The sequence below is a fragment of the Barbatula barbatula genome (genome assembly GCF_947034865.1).
Source record: "Barbatula barbatula genome assembly, chromosome: 13".
Classification (NCBI taxonomy): domain Eukaryota; kingdom Metazoa; phylum Chordata; class Actinopteri; order Cypriniformes; family Nemacheilidae; genus Barbatula; species Barbatula barbatula.
This window is the reverse complement of record NC_136776.1, coordinates 19,517,711-19,537,456: the sequence shown is the minus strand read 5'-3', so window position 1 is coordinate 19,537,456 and position 19,746 is coordinate 19,517,711. Positions and strand designations below refer to the sequence as shown.

The window sequence follows — 19,746 nt, the reverse complement described above, 5'->3', positions numbered from 1 at the left end:
TTTAAAAATCATATAAGCGCGTTGTCTTGTCATCATCAGATTTAACCCTTCATTACCCAACATTCATAGCGTCACGCAGAAAAGCTCCCAGGTGTCCGTGAACATGGTTAAATGGCATTTCACACGAACATTACACAAGAGCACACCCTTAAAACCCACACGGGTTGGACGACTCTCAAGTGGTCGGTTTTATGTCGCGTTAGTGTTGTCTCGTTTTGTGTAAGGATGCTAATGAGCTCAGCTGTGTGTAGCCCCGCCCCCATCTCCCCACGGGCGCGCGAGCTCAGCTGTCCCCTCCACTTACTGCGGGATAAAAGAGCCAAATGCAGAACCTGCATCCTGCACCTGCTGCCTGGCGCACACACACTAAATCCATATTTAGAACCGTTTCAGCGATGCAAAACCAGTTGTAGCCACTGCTATTTGAGTCTATTTACAGCTCTCCTTCAGGAATATGAAGTGAAATCTGAAGCAAATATATATTGTGTTATTCCACAATTTTGGGATCTTGAAAAAAAGGGCACAGGCATCTGATGAATGAACAAACAAATCAGATATGCTTCTTTCCACACATGTTGTTTCCGTATAAACATTAAGATAGCTTAATACAATGGGGCATCCTAAATTAATAATCCTACAATGTACTTCCCAAATTTTGTGTTTTGGTCAAATGTGTGCTAAATATTCTATACTATGTTGACAAATGTGTCCAATGGTGTGACAGGAAGAATTTCGAAACAACGAAGAGAAATCCCTATATTATAAATAATATAACAATTTCTTTTCACATTTTTTGCCGGGTCACAGGACACATGTTCAGTATTTGTCGACTACCCAAATAATAAACACAAAGAATCCTATAATGTGCCGTGTCACGAATGCTGCATCCGTAAACATTAACACGAATTTCATTGTGAGAGTTGAAAAGGTTTAAAATAAAGCTCGTAGTAGTCAAAAGTATGTACATTTCTTAAATCCTATCCCGCACATTCTATACAAACGTCGACCTCTAAAATGCCTCAATATAAACGTGCATGCGTAGGCTGAATGAATAATCCTATAATTTGACATTTAAGAAAATAATTCTGCATAAACAGCAAGGCTAAGAAAACAACAACATAAAGGGGTGATTAAATGCCCCTATAGATTACAATCATAATCTTCTGGTTCTTTGAAAAGCGTTCAATGTTGCCGGTCTCAGGTGCTGATCTCTCACCATTACTAGGCCAGACAAAGGACGAGTGGGGGGGGGGGCAGGGTTGGTTGGAGGAGAAAGACGCCACCTGTCATAAGATCAGACTTGAATGCCCTCCCTGCATCCGTTCATGCAGCCTGCTGGCTTATTGGATCAATAGAGCCCTGCTCACACTGTGACGATCACCGTCAACACAACACTCGATCGATGCTGATATTCTGATAGATGCGGCACTGCTTGCGTCTAATCTCAAGCCGGAATTTACAATGGAGGTCAATGGGGCTGAACGGTCACTCGTAGCATTAAAATAATCATGTGTGCCGTACCCACGCCGTCATTGACCATAAGGTCAGTAAAACGCACACACTGTATCCCATGTGCACACATGCACTGACAAAGAAAGGGACTTTCCAAGGGATATCCATCCACGGAAATGGTCAGAAACACAAACAGAAGCTTGAAAGTCCCATCATGAAACAATGACTGACACAAGTTCAACTACACAAGAATTCATGCAAAACATTTCTGCTTTAAATCTTCTGGAATGCCTCGCACTGTCGACTTTTATTCTGAGGGACTAGACAGCGTATCTGATCATAGACATTTGTAATACGTAAACACTTTCTGTTTCAGCTTTTTACTTCACAAAATACAAACAACCGAGTTAAACAAACATCTTTCAGACCTAATATATGAAAAAAAGGGATTTTTTTAATCCTGTTATTATCCTTTCGTTATTTAAAAAAACAACGCCACGGCACACAGTTTCAGTTATTTGTTTTTAATGGGGCTCAGATTTTCACATAGTGCTTGACGGGTGGGGAGAACATATGGGGGTTTACACAGATTTTTTCTGATGGACAAGGATAAACAAGAGGCAGGTCAAACAAACACAGCAAACATGTACAATCGTAATTCACCCAAGAACAGCATTTATCTGCTATTCATCTAGAACAGTGAACTTTTTGGGGGAGGTTTTATTTGTATTGTTAAATTGCATATTACTGAGAAATCAATTCAGTCATATTTCAAACCAATCTGAACTGACGAAGGGCAGTGGGACTTAGTCATAATACTGTTTTATAAGACGACAGATATGATTTATGGTAAAACAATACTGTAAAGTCCCTGTATTTTTGTTCTCTCAATGAAATTTTATAGTGAACATTTACAGGGAGGAGGAGTCTTGTAAAGTCCATCAACCCATGCACATATCATATTTCACCCAAACCAAAAGATATGAACATTTTAATAAAGAATTATTTTTACTTTTTATGATTGTATCCATACAAGGTTGCTTTCATAACTGCATTATCGTAAATGCATCCAATTGCCTTGAAATACTAAAACAATGGAAAAGTCTATGCCTTAATATTTTTTCATGGTAAATATTCAGATGTGAATATGAAATATGTAGTTGTGAAACATGGTGTTTCTTCGTAAATCTTCCAAAAAATGTAACAACAAAATACATCAAACAATACAATGCAATACGGTAAATGTGCTCCATGTTTAAACATAATATTTGTAGTGTCGCTCTATCAAAAAATAATAGTTATTTGCATATTAGCAACTGCTGCTTTATAGATTTCATTTGCGTTAGCATAAGAAAGTAAATTCAACGGTTAGTGAAAGTATTAATGGACCGAAGCTAGACAATGACCCTAACCCTAAATATGAGAAATTCCACTAAGCGTCACAGTCACAAACATTTGATTTCTAAAATGAAATGGATCTCAACCCTTCTCACTGCTAAGGCACTGGCTAAATACTGACCTATACTTCACAGGATCCATGTACTTAACCAATAATGAATAATGACTTAATGAAAATATGACTTGACCTTCAAAAACTAACTCATCGTTTCTTGGACTTTGTACAGATAAATCATGCAAACAAACAAACATTGTCTAGCAATCCAGAGTGTTGCGATTCTTGCTAAACCCCAAAAATTTCAAGACAAAACTGTAAAACATAAAAACTACATTTCGTAAATACGGGGATATTTCAGTTGTCTTGCCTATACAATTCAGAGCGATTTATACCATCAATATTTCCATAAAACCCTAATTTCAAGAAGTGTCAAAACGTCCATAGTGAACATCGCACTTATAAATCCACACAAACTTCTTAAAAAAAGGAATAAGTAAACAAAAAACACAGAAATGTGTTTTCTTTTTTAGTGAATAGGTAATTTACTATTAGTATTATTAGTTCCATACCTGCTTATAAAGTATCTAGTTGGTTAAACTCCAGTGTAACTTGTCAGAGCTTCATATTTAGTATTCATTATTTACAGTGGTCTAAACCTACTGTTACAGCAGTGCAAAGTAAAGAACATTAAGTCGAACATACTTTCTAGTAGCCCTAGATTCTGTTATGACAAAAGTACACATTTTAAATACTTTACCCTGAATTACCACGTTAATACAAAACCGATTTTCTCTGCCATTCGTCTGCTTGTTTGTTCACAAGCATATCTACATTTTAGACACTCGTGTCAGTCTTATCGTCTGGGGTCTATTAATATAAGAAGAAAGTACAAAGCAGCATCTTACTATAGTATGGAATAGGAGAGGGAAATGTTTTCGCTTGTTTTCTTTCTTCCAAGCACCTTGGTTTTGTGAATATATGCAGAGACCTGCAATGCCTAAAGCTCGGAGTGTTTGTTCACAGAACAATGAAGAGGATTATCACAACAAACAGGATGGCCAGGAGAATGCCGATAGCACACCACTGTCTTCGATCTGCGGGATCAAACCACAATAAAAAAACAGATGAAATCAATCGTATCAAGAGCTAAATAAGTAAGATGTACTGTGATGTCATTACAAGGCAGGGTGCTTAGTCAGAACAAAATGTTTTTGAGAATTTCCCCTGCGGTGTCGTAGAAGGTGAGAATTCTCGGTCGCTCAACCGGAAATTTGACTTCCTGTTATCCCCACGCTTTGCCTTATAAGGGCCAGTAGTACTATGTTTTGTTTCACTACATCCAATCACCTTAAGCGACACCAGGAAGTTAATGCATAGTGAATGTGTTTTCTAACCACATCCCGAATCATGCGAGGTGGTAAACAAAGTTCAGTCTTCTGTAGTATCACCTACCACTGGTCATGTGAGAAACTTTAGCCAGTTTCTTCATGACGTTATCCAGCCTGGACTGCGTGTTGTCCATGTCGTGTGAAAAGTCATCCAGCATTCTGAAAACACGCCAGACAGACATACAGTCTAAATGAATTCAGATCCAGAATACAAAATTCTACATGCACCTTTAAGTTCTGAGATGACTTACACAGCCTGCTCATCCAATTCTTGCCCGACCCTTTGAGACATGTTCTTCAAGACGCCGATGGTTCCTGAAACCAGCTCTAACTGTTCGTCCTGTCGTTCCGCTATGAGCTGCCGAACATCCCAAAAACAGAAAAGATTTTGCTACTCATTCATACATTTACATAGAAATTTTACATAATAAAAGTAAATAGTTGATGTACCTGCTGCTGGGTCTGTTGTTCATCTATGAACTGGGAGTTTGCAGATTGCAGCTCATTGTCAAGTCTGGTGTACTTATCACCGCTGGGTTGCCAGATAGGACCACGAGACCCACTATCCCCCATCAAAGTCTAATTTAAAAAATATAAATACGAACCATCACAATGTAACACAGGCTTTGATCAAAACAAATAAAAAAAACTGTGACATGATAACATAACTTGGATTGTAAAGATCAAGAAATACAAACCTGTCGATTCTTCCTCTCTGATACTGAAATGCCAGTTGGACTTGCCATGTTGTCTTTCAGGTCCTGGTAAAACAAGACATCGAACACGGCATATTAGATACAGTGGATATAGAATAGAATCACACCCCCAGAACCACATTTTGTTGCTTTGAAAAGAAACCAATATAAAACTGAATCATTGAGTTGGAAAAAGGATCACCCCTCCTACAAATTACTTGTTAACTCAATCAGGTGTAATTCATCATCTTACTAAATGGCACACAAAGCAATTTGACTTTCAACTGTGGTCATTTTGATTAGCTCAGCATGAAAAGAGCATTTCCTAGACGATTTCAGTCCTTTGTAATGCAACCGAAGCAAACAATCAACAATGGGTGGCAAGGCACTGCCCAAAGATATCTGGGATAAAGTTGTTAACAGATAAAAGTCAGGACATGTATATAAACATATTTCTAAGGCTTATCAATGCCTAGAACCACAGTGAAGTATATTATCAAGAAGTGAAAGGTGTTTGGCGTCACTCCAAACTGGATGAATAAGCCAGGAGGAAACTGTTCAGAGAGGCTCACAAGAGGCCCACATCAACACTGAAGCAGTTGCAGGAATGTATGACAAAGAGTGGTCATTTTGTGCACGTGACAAATTCTCCACAAATCCGGCTTGTATGGGAGGGTTGCAAGAAAAAAGCCACCCCTCAAGAAAGGCAGTCACAGCTGAGCTTTGCCAAAACGCACCTTAAAGATTCTGAAGCCACATGGAAAAGTTAACTGAACTTGAGCAGTTCCGCAAAGAAGACTGAAGTCTAGATGTGCGAAGTTACTAGAGACATATCCCAACAGACTAAAGGCTATAATTAAAGCAAACAGTGGTTCAACAGAATACTGACACAAGGGGGGATCCTTTTTCCAACTCCGTTATTTTCTGACATGTTGGTGTTATGTCTTTCTCTTGGATGTTATGAGTTGCACTGAGTAAATACAGCTGGATAAAACAAAAAACAGTGTCCATCTTCATTTAAAGGGGGGTGATTATTTTCTATATCCACTGTTTATACATAAACTTTGCTTCACAGCTGCGTGTCACTCAAGTTTGTGTACCCTGACTGTTTGTCTTGTGCTCGTGATGAAAGCTTTTCTCTTCGCCAGCTCCATCGCATCCAGATTGAACTTCTTTGGATTGGCCTCCACAATACTTGCATCCCAAGTTAAGGCACGAATATGAACTACAACATCTGAACATCGTTTTTCACACATCAAAATCTTAAAGGATATTAATGGTCTCATCCAGGTCCTCCAGGTCCCATTCAATGGACCTGAGGCTGTTGCGCAGCTCATTGGTGGTCCAGTCAACTTCCTCCTTGGTGGCCCCACCCAAGTCCTGTAATAACTCCGACCATCTTTGATGAAGCCCTTGAGCGTTGTTCACGGCCTTTTGCACCTCCCTGTGGTAAACAAATCAACGACAAATGCAGCAATTTATTATGTATAAAATTCATAAAATATATGAAAATTATCTTTGGCATCAAAGAAACATGCTGGTACCATGTATTGCATTAGTACTGACACAGACTAAGCCAGAAGCATTAAACTATACAAAAATTACGTTTTAAACGATAAAGACATTGATTACGTGAAATGACACAACAGCGGGAACGATCGATAATATGGTTGCCATGGAAACACAAACACGATCCCTGTGAAACAGCGGTTCTGACTAGTGATGGCTGATGGGCGAGTCGTTTGTCAAACAGGTTAACTAAATTAACTAATGGTTTTTCGCGAGCACTTTATTTACTAAACCGATTCTTCACCATTCGCAGATCTGGTAAGTTATTAAGCCTATTCTATTAAAGCCCCCGCATTTTCCGATCCGAACTATAACTCACCCTTTCACCACAAAAAACGGATCTTCCATCGACATTTTCTTTATTTCTCAGATGAGGCGACTCTCGTGGGATAATCTCATGCTCCTGATCGCCGCTGGTTTTGCTTGCCTTAGACAAAGAGCTAGCCGCTTAGTTTGTTGTTTACATGTGAGACGCAGCCCGCATCCGCTCAACCACCATTACTCGGCGGAATCACATCCGGGTCATAGAGCGTCTAGACACGCGCACATGCTTGCGGGTAAATAAACCGAGTTGTTTTGGTTTATTGTATTAAAAGGACAACACATTGTGTAAATATATTTATAAACATACATATATTTGAAGAAGGGACATCTGATAGTCCGTATATATCTGCTTGTAATAGTCTATATTAACTATTTACATTTAATAGCTATATCGTTAGGGGCAAGTGTACTTTAGCATTAGGCCTATATATATTCATGTTTTTAACATACGAATGAATTAAATATACACACCCTTCGACACGTTTGTCCTTGGTTCCTTGTATTGATGACTACATTTCACCACTGCATTTTATTTTAAAGCAGACCACTCTAACACATAAACACGAGATCTCTCCCCACGAAATACAATTGTTTAAAAAATGTTCAACTAAAACATATTTGCATAATAAAATGAAGCATTAGTTCTACAATAATGTCTGACAAATGCATGAATAATATGTTTGCTTGTTGTCATACCATTTAACAAATATAAAGGTATGTTGCCGTATCAATGTTGCTATCAGATGTTGCACATCTGCCCTCTGAAGCACTTCATTCATTTTGCATCATATCGCCTTATCATTATTGACTATCTAAAGGAGTGCTGTCTTCGCTGTTGTTGCGTAAACCAGCAAATCGGCCAGAAACACTGACTTAGTAACTAAAGCTTTATAAATGAATTATCTATGAGCCAGGACATTTATAGCACTAGTTGGCACTTTTAAGCAGCCTATCATTAGCATGCACTATATCGGTATACAATAAGTAGAACATGTACAGGTTCAATATGTAAAGTAAGAATAAAAAGAAGTTGCCACATTCATTCATATATTTAATACCACTCTCGTGGTCCTTATTAATAGCAAATATTTGCTATTAAATAATGACATTGTTTCAGTATTAAGATGATCAAAGATCAGTTTATAAGAACACAAGAACTGTGCGCTTGATGTGATCGTTCATATTTTTAGGTAAACAATCACCGAGAGTGCCTTACGTCATACACCGCTCTTCCTGTCAGGTTTGTTTATGACCCACATCTTAATGCAGGCACGCGCACGAACCAATGCACAAGGATTACTAATAAAAAAATATCGTGAAATCATCTCTATGTACAAGTATCCTCTTCAGCTGAAAGTTAAGTCTCCCACATTCTTTGTAATCGTAGTAGCTAACCGTTTCTTCAAACAAAACATTGCCCTTCCCCCACTCACAGCTCCATTCACATTTGCCCAGACACCGCAATGGAGTTGCACAATAGAGTCATGTGACACGACTGTAGCAGACAAACCATTACATCAGTCGAGGAAGTCGATAAAAAAATTAAAGGGGAAGTAATCTTTTTTCTTTCGACGGTAAAACGAATGAAAACATGTTTTTCGGAAACAGTAGTAATACCCATACAAAAAAACGAATACGTGTTTTAAACGTGAACTATTTGGAAATACAAAATATGAAATAACACCACAGACATGTTAAACGAGATTTAACTTGTTTGAGTTTATGTTACATGTAAATTGTACACAAATCCGTTATCAAACTAAAACTGCGCTTTAAATATAGCTTGTTTATGTTATAAATCACCCAGCGTGAATCTTCAAAATATTTTCCATTTTAGCTTATAAACAATTCTTTCCCTTTAAACAATTCTCCCACGTTTGTATTTAAATATGACTCATCGCCATGCCGCTTGCTGATTGGTCCTCGCAGGTTTGGCGGGGTGTGATTCACAACGGTGGCAGAACTCAACGAGCGATGTGATTGGCTAGTGTAGTCGCTGACGCTGGAGTATAAATACAAGTTAAAAATAGAAACGGTCTCATTCCTCCCTAGACTATTGTTGAGTGTAGAAGGGTATGTGTAAGGTTGTAAAATCTCGTACTCGCACCCAATAACGCCGATTTTAAGTATAATGAGGAAATCGTATGTCTCTTGGTTTTAAAACCACAACATCAAAGAAAGGGACGAATTTATCTACGTGATTCGTCTACAGAAAGGGAAAACCTTATTTATTTGATTTAGAGCTCGGAAGTTATCGGCGAGTGTGTCGTCGCACCCCTGGCGATTTTACGGTAACGTTTTTGGAAGAATCCTGAGAGGAAATCGGACCCATACGCCCGGTGAACTTTGTACCCCCAAAAGCGACCTTTACTGGATCGAAACCAGCCATGGAATTCAAAGTGGAAGCCCATCGGATTATGAGTATTTCCTTGGGGAAAATCTACAACTCTCGCGTTCAGCGAGGCGGCATTAAACTGCACAAAAACCTCCTGGTTTCGCTTGTCCTCCGCAGCGCGCGCCAGGTTTATCTGAGCGACTACTACAGCGGCGCGTGTCTGAACGAGCAGGGCGAGGGGAAGGAATGGGACCTTGTCGACTCCGAGCGGGAGAAATTCCCGCCCGCCGTAGAGGAATGTAACCAGACGGAGGAAACCGGACAAAACGACCAGCCTCAGATAAACGACACGGCCCAGAAAGCCGCCGAAGAGGAGGTTAAACCAGACGCAGAGCACCGTACGTCCACCCCAGAAGAGCAAAGCCAGAGCTCATCCTCGGACCTGGCCGATAGCGTTTCATCTGAATCATCGGTGTCTGATGCTATCGAGCAAAATCACGAGAGTCTCGCGGACAGTACGAACGCGACGCTCGGGGAATCGGGCCACCCGCTAAAAACGCACGTTTGTACAAACAGGAAAAGAAGCGCGGAAGGGTCGACGCGCGACGACGCGCCTCAGAAACGGACCAAAGTTACTTCCTCAAACGCGAGCGACGACGAGGAAAGCGAGGAAATGGAAACGGGCAACGTGTCTAACCTCATAACGATCTTTGGCTCCAGTTTTTCAGGACTTCTGAGCAAAGATGGCGCTAAACCCGAGGCCGAGGCGGAGGATAGCGACTCTGGGTCGGGACAAATCTGTTGCGACCAAATGCTTAAAAACCTAAACCCGTGGAGTACAGCGATAGTGGCTTTCTGACTGTAACAAAGCCACGTGCGGCGAACTGTACTGTAGGTTCTCATCCGGGTTGGCCCTCGATGCATCTGTAACACGTGGTGAGGCGTGGGACTTCCCGGCCAGCACACTTCGGCGGTACTACATGCTCAGTTTGGCTTGTGAAGATGTCTGGGCATGAATACTGGTGCTACATAATTGGATTACAGCTTCTGACATCACCGCACAGGAACTTAAGTGTTGAACTCTCATTCAGACTCTGTTTAATAAGCCATGCAAAGGAATGGTGGTATTGCAACATACGCAAAAGTGTTATGGACTTGATTCACAGCAAACTCTGAGACGTATGCCACAGTTTTAACGTCTTTGTTTTATAAAGACCTGTACATTTTTTAATATTGAGTGTGTGTACATATTGTTGCATTGAATCTATGTATTTTGGTATTTACCATCATGACAATTTACGTGGTGCTCACGTATTAAAACATTGTGAAATTACACCATTTTTTCCCTCTTCTTTGTGTTCACGGGTTGTAAAATTGTGATTCTAAAGAGAGGCCTAAATACACATGACTTCGCCCAATGATGCCCAAAAGTGGTAATGCTGTTACCATTTTAAGGATATAACTCCTAGAGGCCTAATAATCCATACAATGTAGCAGAGCTGATTCAGTCAGCTTGAATATATACACAGGTGCCTATTTATTAGTTTACATAGCATGATCTGGTTGTAATATTTTAACTTGAAACCATCCAGTCATGATGAAGCCATTGGTGAAGTTGTGGATAACACGCTTGTAGTTTCATTGTACTCATCATGAATGACTGGAGAGGTCATGCAAATTCCTTTTACATATAAAGACCGACTGTAACTAATATTCACAACACACCTTTCAAACAGCTCAGCGTTCTTCCGCGCAACTATTAAGTAACTTCAGCCAGCCGAAAGCGATCCAACAAGTTTAATAAGAACAAGTATTCTCAGGTCGATCAGCTGTTGTTGAAACGCTTTATGGCCATTTTACTGCATGCTGTAAAGAGAGCTATTGTGTCCCTCAAGCATGCATGGTATGCAGAGTTTAGTTACAGCGCAGACTGCAGTCTCCTCTATCAGAGCTTTTCTCTGCTCCCGGACATTCGACATGACTTTTCTTACAACTGAAGCCAGTCATAATACAGCCATTGATTCACGAACCCTTCTCATGCACAGAGTATTCATTATTTTAAATAGTTGATCAATTCATAGTGCAGAATAATGACAATCATGATCTTGGCCACCAGAAAGTTTTGTTTTTGTGTCATGGTGAAATTTGTTGCTTTAGAGTCGTAAGAACGAGTCTTGTAACATGCATCAAAAAGTTTATGACCGACGGCTTAAAAATTTGGGAAAGTATTAACACGACCTAATAAAGCTCACAGATTAGGTTGTAACATCAGCGAAAAATTGAAAGATCAAGGAATCTAATTTGTTAAATCTTAAAATCAAATAGCTGGGGGAAAATAGAGACCATTTCAAAGACCATCTTAAGTTTTTCAGAATGTCTTATTTATAGATATGTGCTTGGGTAAAATTTACTTTTACATTTATGCATTTGGCAAATATGTGCAATCCCCTGGTGTTCAAACCATGACCTTGGCATTGCCAAAACAAGTTGATATTCAATTTTAAGCAATACAACAATAAAATGTGTACATGTTTTTAGGAAAGGTTCAAAAACCAATTATTTTATGTGATAACCTCGATTTTTATCATGCTGTCGGATGACTTTATGTCATTCCTGAGGTTTGATTTAGTTGAAATTCAACAAACACTGAACTGCAATGGCCACAACGCATCTAGAAATGCTGATTTGAAATCGTGACGGTCTCTTAATTCAGCTCTGACATATAAGTGAAACACGAAAAGTCATTGATCAGAAACCGTGAGAAAGTAAGGGTCAAATCGGGTAGTTCAACCTTCTTAATAGCTTCTTAAGGAATCAACTAGACATTCCCTCAATATATAAATAAAAGTATTTTTTTATCTCAAAGCTGACGGCAACTTCAGCAGGACCATCTCCGTGGCCGGCCCGACCGCATTCTTTCGTACAAACATGGACAGCTATTGATAGACGCATTCCCCACGAGAAACACCAGAAGGCATGACTAAAGCTGCTCCCTCACCGCGCTCGTATGAGAAATGTGGGTCACTGAAATCCCGGCCTTGGCTGGTCAGCTGACCGGTTCAGAGCCTAGAGAAGGATACAGAGGACGCAGCCTTGATTCCAAGTTGGGACTTTTGATCAAATTTTACAGTTCCTCAAAACAGACAGAGAGGGAATATCATAATCAGTATTGTGTTTTAAAACATTAACATTTTCAGAAAGCATGCTGAAATACCTGAACATGTTCTTTTATATAATGCATGACAAATCTGCATGTGATGCAACACCGTTGTACTGCGATTGTGGCTTGGATACAGTTAAACACATACAGCTGTCCTCTCCTGACTGGCCTCTCTGCATTCCTGTGTCCTGGAAGGAAGAGGGTGGGAGGTGGGGGGAATAGCAAAGTTGTGAAAACGTTTCCTGCAGTTGACGGACATTTCTGGGGGCCCTATATGGTTTCCGCACTATAGATTCAACTCCCAAATAAGTCCATTGGGGTTGGTTCAAATCTCTTACCACAGGTATGAGCGATCGAAAACAATGATGACCTTAAGTGAACAGGGTATGAGATACAGATACGAGGTCAATGTTTTAGTTCTCGAAGTGATTTATTGGGTTTTAAAAGCTGTGCACTTCGTGTAACATGGTCAGTCCAACCCCTTTACCAAAGAGCGGGCGGAGAGATGCCTGAACAAAACACAAGTCTGGATACAAGTAGAGACAAGATCTACCCCGGCGGCAGTCCTTTTGTTCTCCACGAACAGAAAGTCAGGAAATCTTTCCGCCTCTCCTTTAAGAAGATGGCTATTGCTGAAACATCAAACGTGACCTATGATTCGTCAATTATTTAGTCAATATCCACAACATATTGAACCTCTGCTGAGGCTTTGAACAGTATAGGTTACTCATCCACCTTGTATTTAGGGTGAACAGCAGAAGTCGTCATACGATTCATAAAGAATACACTCAATGTTTAAGAATCTTGAAGTTGTGTACTTGCGAACTTTCGCATATTCACGCCGTGGCTTAAAGGAGCCAATAGCCAGGTTTTCATTACAGATTTGCGCAAAATTTAATGTCGATTAAAACAATATCACGGAATGACTAAGTTTCCATTAATGGTATTATGCGATTCAAGTGTATTTTGATTCTTCTCGTGATAAGTCATTCTCGCCGTACTTCTTTGTACGTTTTATGGCAGGTTGCAAACAAAGTTTTGTGCCACCTACTGTGAGGAAAGAGTGAAGAGAAATGTCTATATTTCCTTATATATTTTCATATTACCTCATTGTTCCTAATAAATTTCCATACTGCACTCACTCGTTTTCCTGCATTTGTGCCATCATATAAGACATTACTTAATGTGAATTCCTTACTCCTATCTTTCAAAATGTTTATGTCATTCAGGAGCAATAACATAATACGTGCTAATACAAAGTTACTAGTTTCAACAAAAGCCAGACCAAGACCTGTTTATTTTCTCATTTGCCTGTCAAGTATTCACAGAAGAGATGCGTTTTAAGTAGTTTTTTGAATGTTGTGAGAGATGTGGTTGACCAGACTGAGTTACGAAGTAAGAAGAGCGACTTACTGCCCTTTTTAGAAGGCAATACAAGATGCCACTGGTTTTTCTGAACGCGGGGTTCTTGATGGAATGTAGTCCCTACGCTCTGCAAACGAACAACGTCTTGTGGTGCGTTCCCAGAATGGTAAAGAACTAGTTTTTTTATTGCGCGCACATTACCGAAACGCAAAACAAGCCACCATTTGTTTATAGACATATCTGATCTGGGAACGACATCATTTAGCACCACAATGTTCAAACAAACAGGGAAACTAAGGCCATACCAGACAATAAAAGTAAATGGGGAACTCAAATTTATAATGGCGAAGTAGTTCAAAGGTTGCAATGACTTGGCGGCCCTCCCCCCACGGCAGAATCACAAAGGCGAATCGGCAGTGGTCTTTTAAGGGAACAGAGAGAAAAGGGCCCTCGCCGTGGCCCCGTCATTCATCCCGCTTGACCCCAGACAAACTGAAGTCTTTGTTTGTCTTGGGAAACTGGTAGGGAACAGTAGCGGAGGGGTCTGGCCGGGGGGAGGGTGGAAGAGGATGGGGGGGTAAAAAAGAGAAAAGGGGATCGGTGTCGGGGGAGGGGTATCCTGGGAAAAATGCCAGCATGGAATCAGTGACAGGGCCGGGCTTCCTGTAACAGGAGCAGCCTGGGATGGCGAAGGAAGAGGTGGGGTGCAGTTGTGGTTTGGAGAGGCGGGAGGGATGGTTCACCCTTTGGGACCGGGCCGGACGACCAATGCTCTCTGAGAATACAAATTACACACGGGCACTACAGAAAGTGAAAGGGGAATGTTACGTTGACGTGTGTTTCCTATTAAGTGTGGGGTCACGTTTGATTACGGTTAAGACATAACCGCTGCTTGCCGAAAGATTTATAGACTTAATGATGAAGTGTTCCTGTGTGTCAATTGGTAAAGCATTGTGAAAGCACAAAATTCATGTTTTTTTTATACTTAAAGTGATAGTTCACCCTAAAATAAACATTTTGTCATTACTTACTCACCCTCTTGTCCTTTTAATGACGTTCTTTCTTTTGGCAGGACATAAAAGAAGATACTTTGAAGAAAGTGGTTAACTGCATTGACTTGCATTGGTTTTGTGTCCATACGATAGAAGTGAATGCGTGCCTGCACTTTTCGGATAGCAACTTTCTTCAAAATATCTTCTTCTGTGTTCTGCGGATGCAGGTTTGAAATGACAAGAGGGAGAGAAATTCATTTTTGCGTGAACCATCACTGTCCGTAAAAAGAGAAATTAAATTTATTTCTGATTATTCAGCCTTATAAGATTGTTATGTGATTGTTGAATGTTTAAGTGACTTAAACGCTACAAGCCGGGGCATGTCAAAGGAAGTTGGGGCAATTAGGGCAGACAGATGGTGGCTGTGAGAAAGCAGGTTGGTGTACCTTTTCATGTTGTTTTGTTGTTGCGGGAGGGTCATATGTTCGTACAGGAGCCATGCAATTGATAGATGTGAGAACTAAGAAAGAAGATATTTTGAGAAATGTCTTAGTGGTTTGGTGCCCTTACAACGGAAGTCAATGGGGTCCAATGTTATTTGGCTACCAACGTTCTTCAACATATCTTCTTTTGTGCACTTGTAGAAAAAAAAGGAAGTTTATCAAAGTTGACATGCCTAAAAGTACCTGCATCCATCACACGGACGGTTTCAAGCAAGTAAACCGCAGTGTGGAAGTCAAAGTTCACTTTTGAGGCTGGGGGAAAGTTTCACTTTGGAGGGGTTTTTGTTTGCGCACCATGACTCACCCGTCCACAAAAGTCCATTAAACACCACAGATTCACTCATATGATGCAGCAAACTCCCTGTCTTTTAACGGTGCACAGCCTTACATATTTATTTCCCTAGAAAGTAATGAATATCATAAACATTACTCCATGGGAACATTGCCTTCAATAGAATGCCAGAGAGAAGTCATCTAGGTCCAAACGGGTCCAAAAATCAAGGTCAAGGTCGCCAGTTTTCTTTTTTTTACGTAAGCGTGAGTGTTTTTGTGTGGCGATGTTTCTAGGGAGACACAACAAGCTTTGTGCCGGAGAGTCAAAGTGGCTTAGTAACCGTCAGCTGCCACAACAATAAACATGCGTGAGCTCAGTTACACACGACACAAAGTTTTACAGTAACAGTACATGATATGATGTCGAAAAACAAAACAAGCTTCCTGTCAGACTTAAAAAAGTTTACGTTTTTGCAATGTGGAGTTTAAACAAATGGCTTAGGGGGATTTATTTACTTTTTTTAACGTAAGCTATCCAGTGGTCTTTGTAAAAAACACAAAGGAAACATTGTGCCACAGCTCTTACCAACAATACAGGAAAAGTGATACAGGAAAGTCGAGGCACTGAGAAGCTCCACCTATAAGACTAATGCCATATGGAACCAGTGGATATGAAAGAACACCTTTCTTTCTCTCTTTCTCTCTCTCTCTCTGGTCCACTAATGAAGTAACTCTAAAATGTTGGCCTGATTTTTTGTTACTGTATTTGCTGGTAGCTTAGAAACAGTGACAAAGTTCCGCATTACCCGTCTAATAAAATTGGTATTATCATATGCCAAAACATAAGGACCACATTGCTACAGTTTTCAACTTTGTGAAAAATATTCATTTTATACAGTACGCTTTATCTTCTCTCCCTCTCCTGTCATCAAACTAGATTTTCTTATCTCCCTCAACACCTGCCCACAGTGGGCACCACCCTTTAAACTGTCCCATCCAATCTGTCAAGGAGATAATGTCCATTTCAATAGGTGTGTGTGAACACGTGTGTAAATGACGCTGCTGTGAAGACGCAGGACACCGAACTCTGTGCCAATGTCGACATTAAACCCTTATTAAATGTGTTTCCCACAAGCCCTGGCAGTCCAGCGGATCACTGTGCACCGACATGATCCCGTTGCTTAGTCAACCGCTCCAGTGACCCGCTCGAGACCGAAAGATTACAGCAACGCGCTCGCTGCGATTCTAGCTATATGCCAATTCAACAGATGCCTAAGGAGACTAGAGGATTTCACATGCGAGACGCAGAGTCTGGGTATTCCAGAAAGAGCTCGGGTGAGGGTTGATCACAATTAGGATATCCTGGGCCACCCACTGTGGCAACTAGGAAGTGTATTAAAAATAGAGATCGGTCCTGGAGCAAGGACTGTTTTTAAGACTTTAAAAGTGGCAAACGTGAACTTATAGAAGATTTACATTCTCTGTTAAAAAATTGATGACTCGCCTTAGTTGCACAGATTTTCGTCCAATCGAATGCTCTCGACACCCCTGAAACTGAAACAGAAAAAGAGACAAACTCCTTGCAATGTCCAAACTAGATTACCATTGTTTTTTCATTGATTCAGTTTTCAAGTACTGATAGGACTAATAAGATGTTTTCAAAAAGGACTGACAGTATGTGTATAGAGGACAAATTGGGCGATAAAAGGGCAGATACCTTTTGTGTGTTTGTGTGTGTGTGAATTGTGTAGAGCGGAAACAAAGGGTGGTGGAAGGGGGATATCAGAGCAGGAGGAGATATTTGGAAGGAATGGGTGGGGGTGGAGGTATTGGCGGTGGCAGATGCTGTCCCAGCATGACTTTAGTGAATCTGCAGTGGGGGCTGTTATTGGGGGGAGGGCTTGCTGGCCTTGTTTGACATCACCTGCGACTCTGGCCCGCATGCGTATTCGCTTGTTTGTGGACGCATTCCACGCGCATGTGCGGAAGGGTGTTGGAAACGCATGTTTTTGTTGGCGTCTGCTGGATGGAGGAGGGGTGGTGCTACTGTACGCATTACAAACATCCTTGGGTGCTTGGGTGTCAGCTTTAATTTGTGTAACTAACAGTAGCCTACTGTGTGTGCGCCAGACAGACAGACAGACAAATAAATAAATAGCTAGATTTGTAAATGCAATGCTACAATACATTTGAGCCTAATTTTAAAAAGGCAACCATAACCTGTTTAATATTATAGAAGTGCCTTCACATTGGAAACATGCCGACTGAACCCGCTCACAGGCATAGAATAAAGGTAGCTTCACATTGGTCTCGTTGCTGTGTCTTTGTGCTTCTACCATCACGTCTGTGTGTTATCATGCACTTCCTGTGAACACTGTTGGCCATTCATCATCCAAACACACACACAGAGCTCTATTTTCTCATTGCTGGCCCCATACATTCATCCACCAGTATGAACAGACAGATTCGGACGGCGGGCAGCCGGGCGGGTGGACGGACGGAGGGGCGGACAGACAGACAGACAGACATAGAGATATACAGAAAGACAGACACATATCTACAATTCGAGTTTAGCGCAATGCATTCTGGGATTCCCTTAATGTACTGTAGCCTACATATGTGGCTGCCTTCAATCTTAACTAAAACAGGGCATCTTAAAAAACAGCAGTATGTTTTCTCTATCCCCTTTACCCCTCCTGTCTGTGTGTGCCTAAGTCCAGACCAGCTAGGACACTCTGGCCTACATTATTACCCTTGAAATTACATAAGCAGAAGAGAAACGGGGCAATGTTTGGAGAGGAGTGACACGAAACCTCTCTGAGCCTCCCGCTGTCCGGTGAGATGAACAGCTGAGCGTGTTTATTTTGCTTCATTCATATCTATCTGTGTACGTGGAGCCGTTGGCCCTGTTAGGCAGTTGCTATTTTGGTAAACAGAGCTGCGAGAGAGAAAAAAACAGCAATTGGATGTTAGAGCAAGGATGTTTTAATGTCACTGCTGTGCGTCACTACCATGTCGCATTGGTTTCTAGCCGTGGGCATAACAGCAATTGGTATCAGTGAATTACACACCTTTATAACAAATGGAGCTGTAACAGACACAAGCTTAACTCACTACAAACACAGATTGTATAATAGTTTCCCTCCCACTATCAACTATCAGTAAACAAACACGGATTACATCTGTAATCGGACGCCTAAACAATCGACACTCCCACAAAAACATTGCGGCTCCTTGAAAGGGAAAGTACAGATTTGTTGACAAAATGATGTGGAGGCTATCAAAGCCCAAGGCAAAGGCGTGCACGACACATCACGCTCCAAACCGGTCGAACGGGCACAAAGCACACAACAACACAAAAGTGAACAATCATCCGAGGTGAGCTCATTTTACGGTCATGCGGTGTGACCTGTTCCCTGGGCGCCGCCCATATTTTCCCACAACTCAAGTCAGCAACTGTGTGGAAGTTATTTAGGTCCCACAAGTTTTGCTACTTTCGTAGACTATTCCCCCTTTACCTGTTTTTCACGCACTGCTTGAAATACCAACCTCAGAGTAGTTTTACATTCACAAGTTTAATTTGATAGTGTCACCTTAAGTAGAACAAACTTTTCAGAAACCTGAGAAATTAGTAGGTCAGCTTATAACGTTAGCAAATCATGTTCAGATGCTTAAGTATCAGAGGCTTCAGTAAATTGAAATCTGTTTGTATTGATAGTCGCAACAAACCTTTCAAAGACTTTTGTAGAAATGTGTAGGTGCACTAATAACGGTAGCAAAACATGTTTGGAGGCATAGCAGTATGTTCATCAATATAAATTATTATTTTCTATTTTTATTAGTTGAAACAAATGTCAATCCGTTTAAATTGATAGTGTCACATGAATTACAACAAACATTTCCAAGACTTAGGAAACTTGTAGGGTAATTAAACTATTATACAAAATATAAATTATTATTTAAAAAGATGTAAACAAAAAATATGAAACATTTATTTTAAATTAATATTTATGTAAATGCTTATAGTTTATTTTATTTTTATCAAATGTATTAAATGTAAATGTGTCTTGTTAATTTGATAACATAATCTTAAAATCCCTATCTGTATTGTTCTGTGCCAGATAAATACAATTTGAATTGTAATTCAAGTTGATCCCGACAATTTAACTTTGTGAAGGAAAGCTTGAGATTAGTATTACACAGGTTTAGATTACTAGTAGTCTAAAACTAGTTTTAAAGTATCAAGTCTTCCCAACATCGGATTATAGTTGGTAATGTTTTTTGAGGATGCACG

General features: G+C 40.4%; 2 protein-coding genes across 2 annotated transcripts; one reads left to right on the top strand and one right to left on the bottom strand.

Annotated features, from left to right (window-relative positions):
* Positions 1 to 1,962: 1,962 nt before the first annotated feature.
* On the bottom strand, positions 1,963 to 6,996 carry stx6 (syntaxin 6). The gene is made up of 8 exons (XM_079472236.1): positions 6,820 to 6,996; positions 6,207 to 6,375; positions 6,032 to 6,127; positions 4,935 to 4,997; positions 4,687 to 4,815; positions 4,488 to 4,594; positions 4,301 to 4,395; positions 1,963 to 3,942 (listed from the first exon to the last, which is right to left on the bottom strand). Exons 1-8 carry the CDS (start codon positions 6,852 to 6,854, stop codon positions 3,866 to 3,868), a joined length of 771 nt encoding a protein of 256 aa, XP_079328362.1. The 5' UTR covers positions 6,855 to 6,996; the 3' UTR covers positions 1,963 to 3,865.
* Positions 6,997 to 8,870: 1,874 nt separating this feature from the next.
* Positions 8,871 to 10,494, top strand: ier5 (immediate early response 5). The gene has a single exon (XM_079472012.1). The coding sequence runs from the start codon at positions 9,212 to 9,214 to the stop codon at positions 10,016 to 10,018; it is 807 nt and encodes a 268-aa protein (XP_079328138.1). The 5' UTR covers positions 8,871 to 9,211; the 3' UTR covers positions 10,019 to 10,494.
* The last annotated feature ends 9,252 nt before the right edge of the window (positions 10,495 to 19,746 follow it).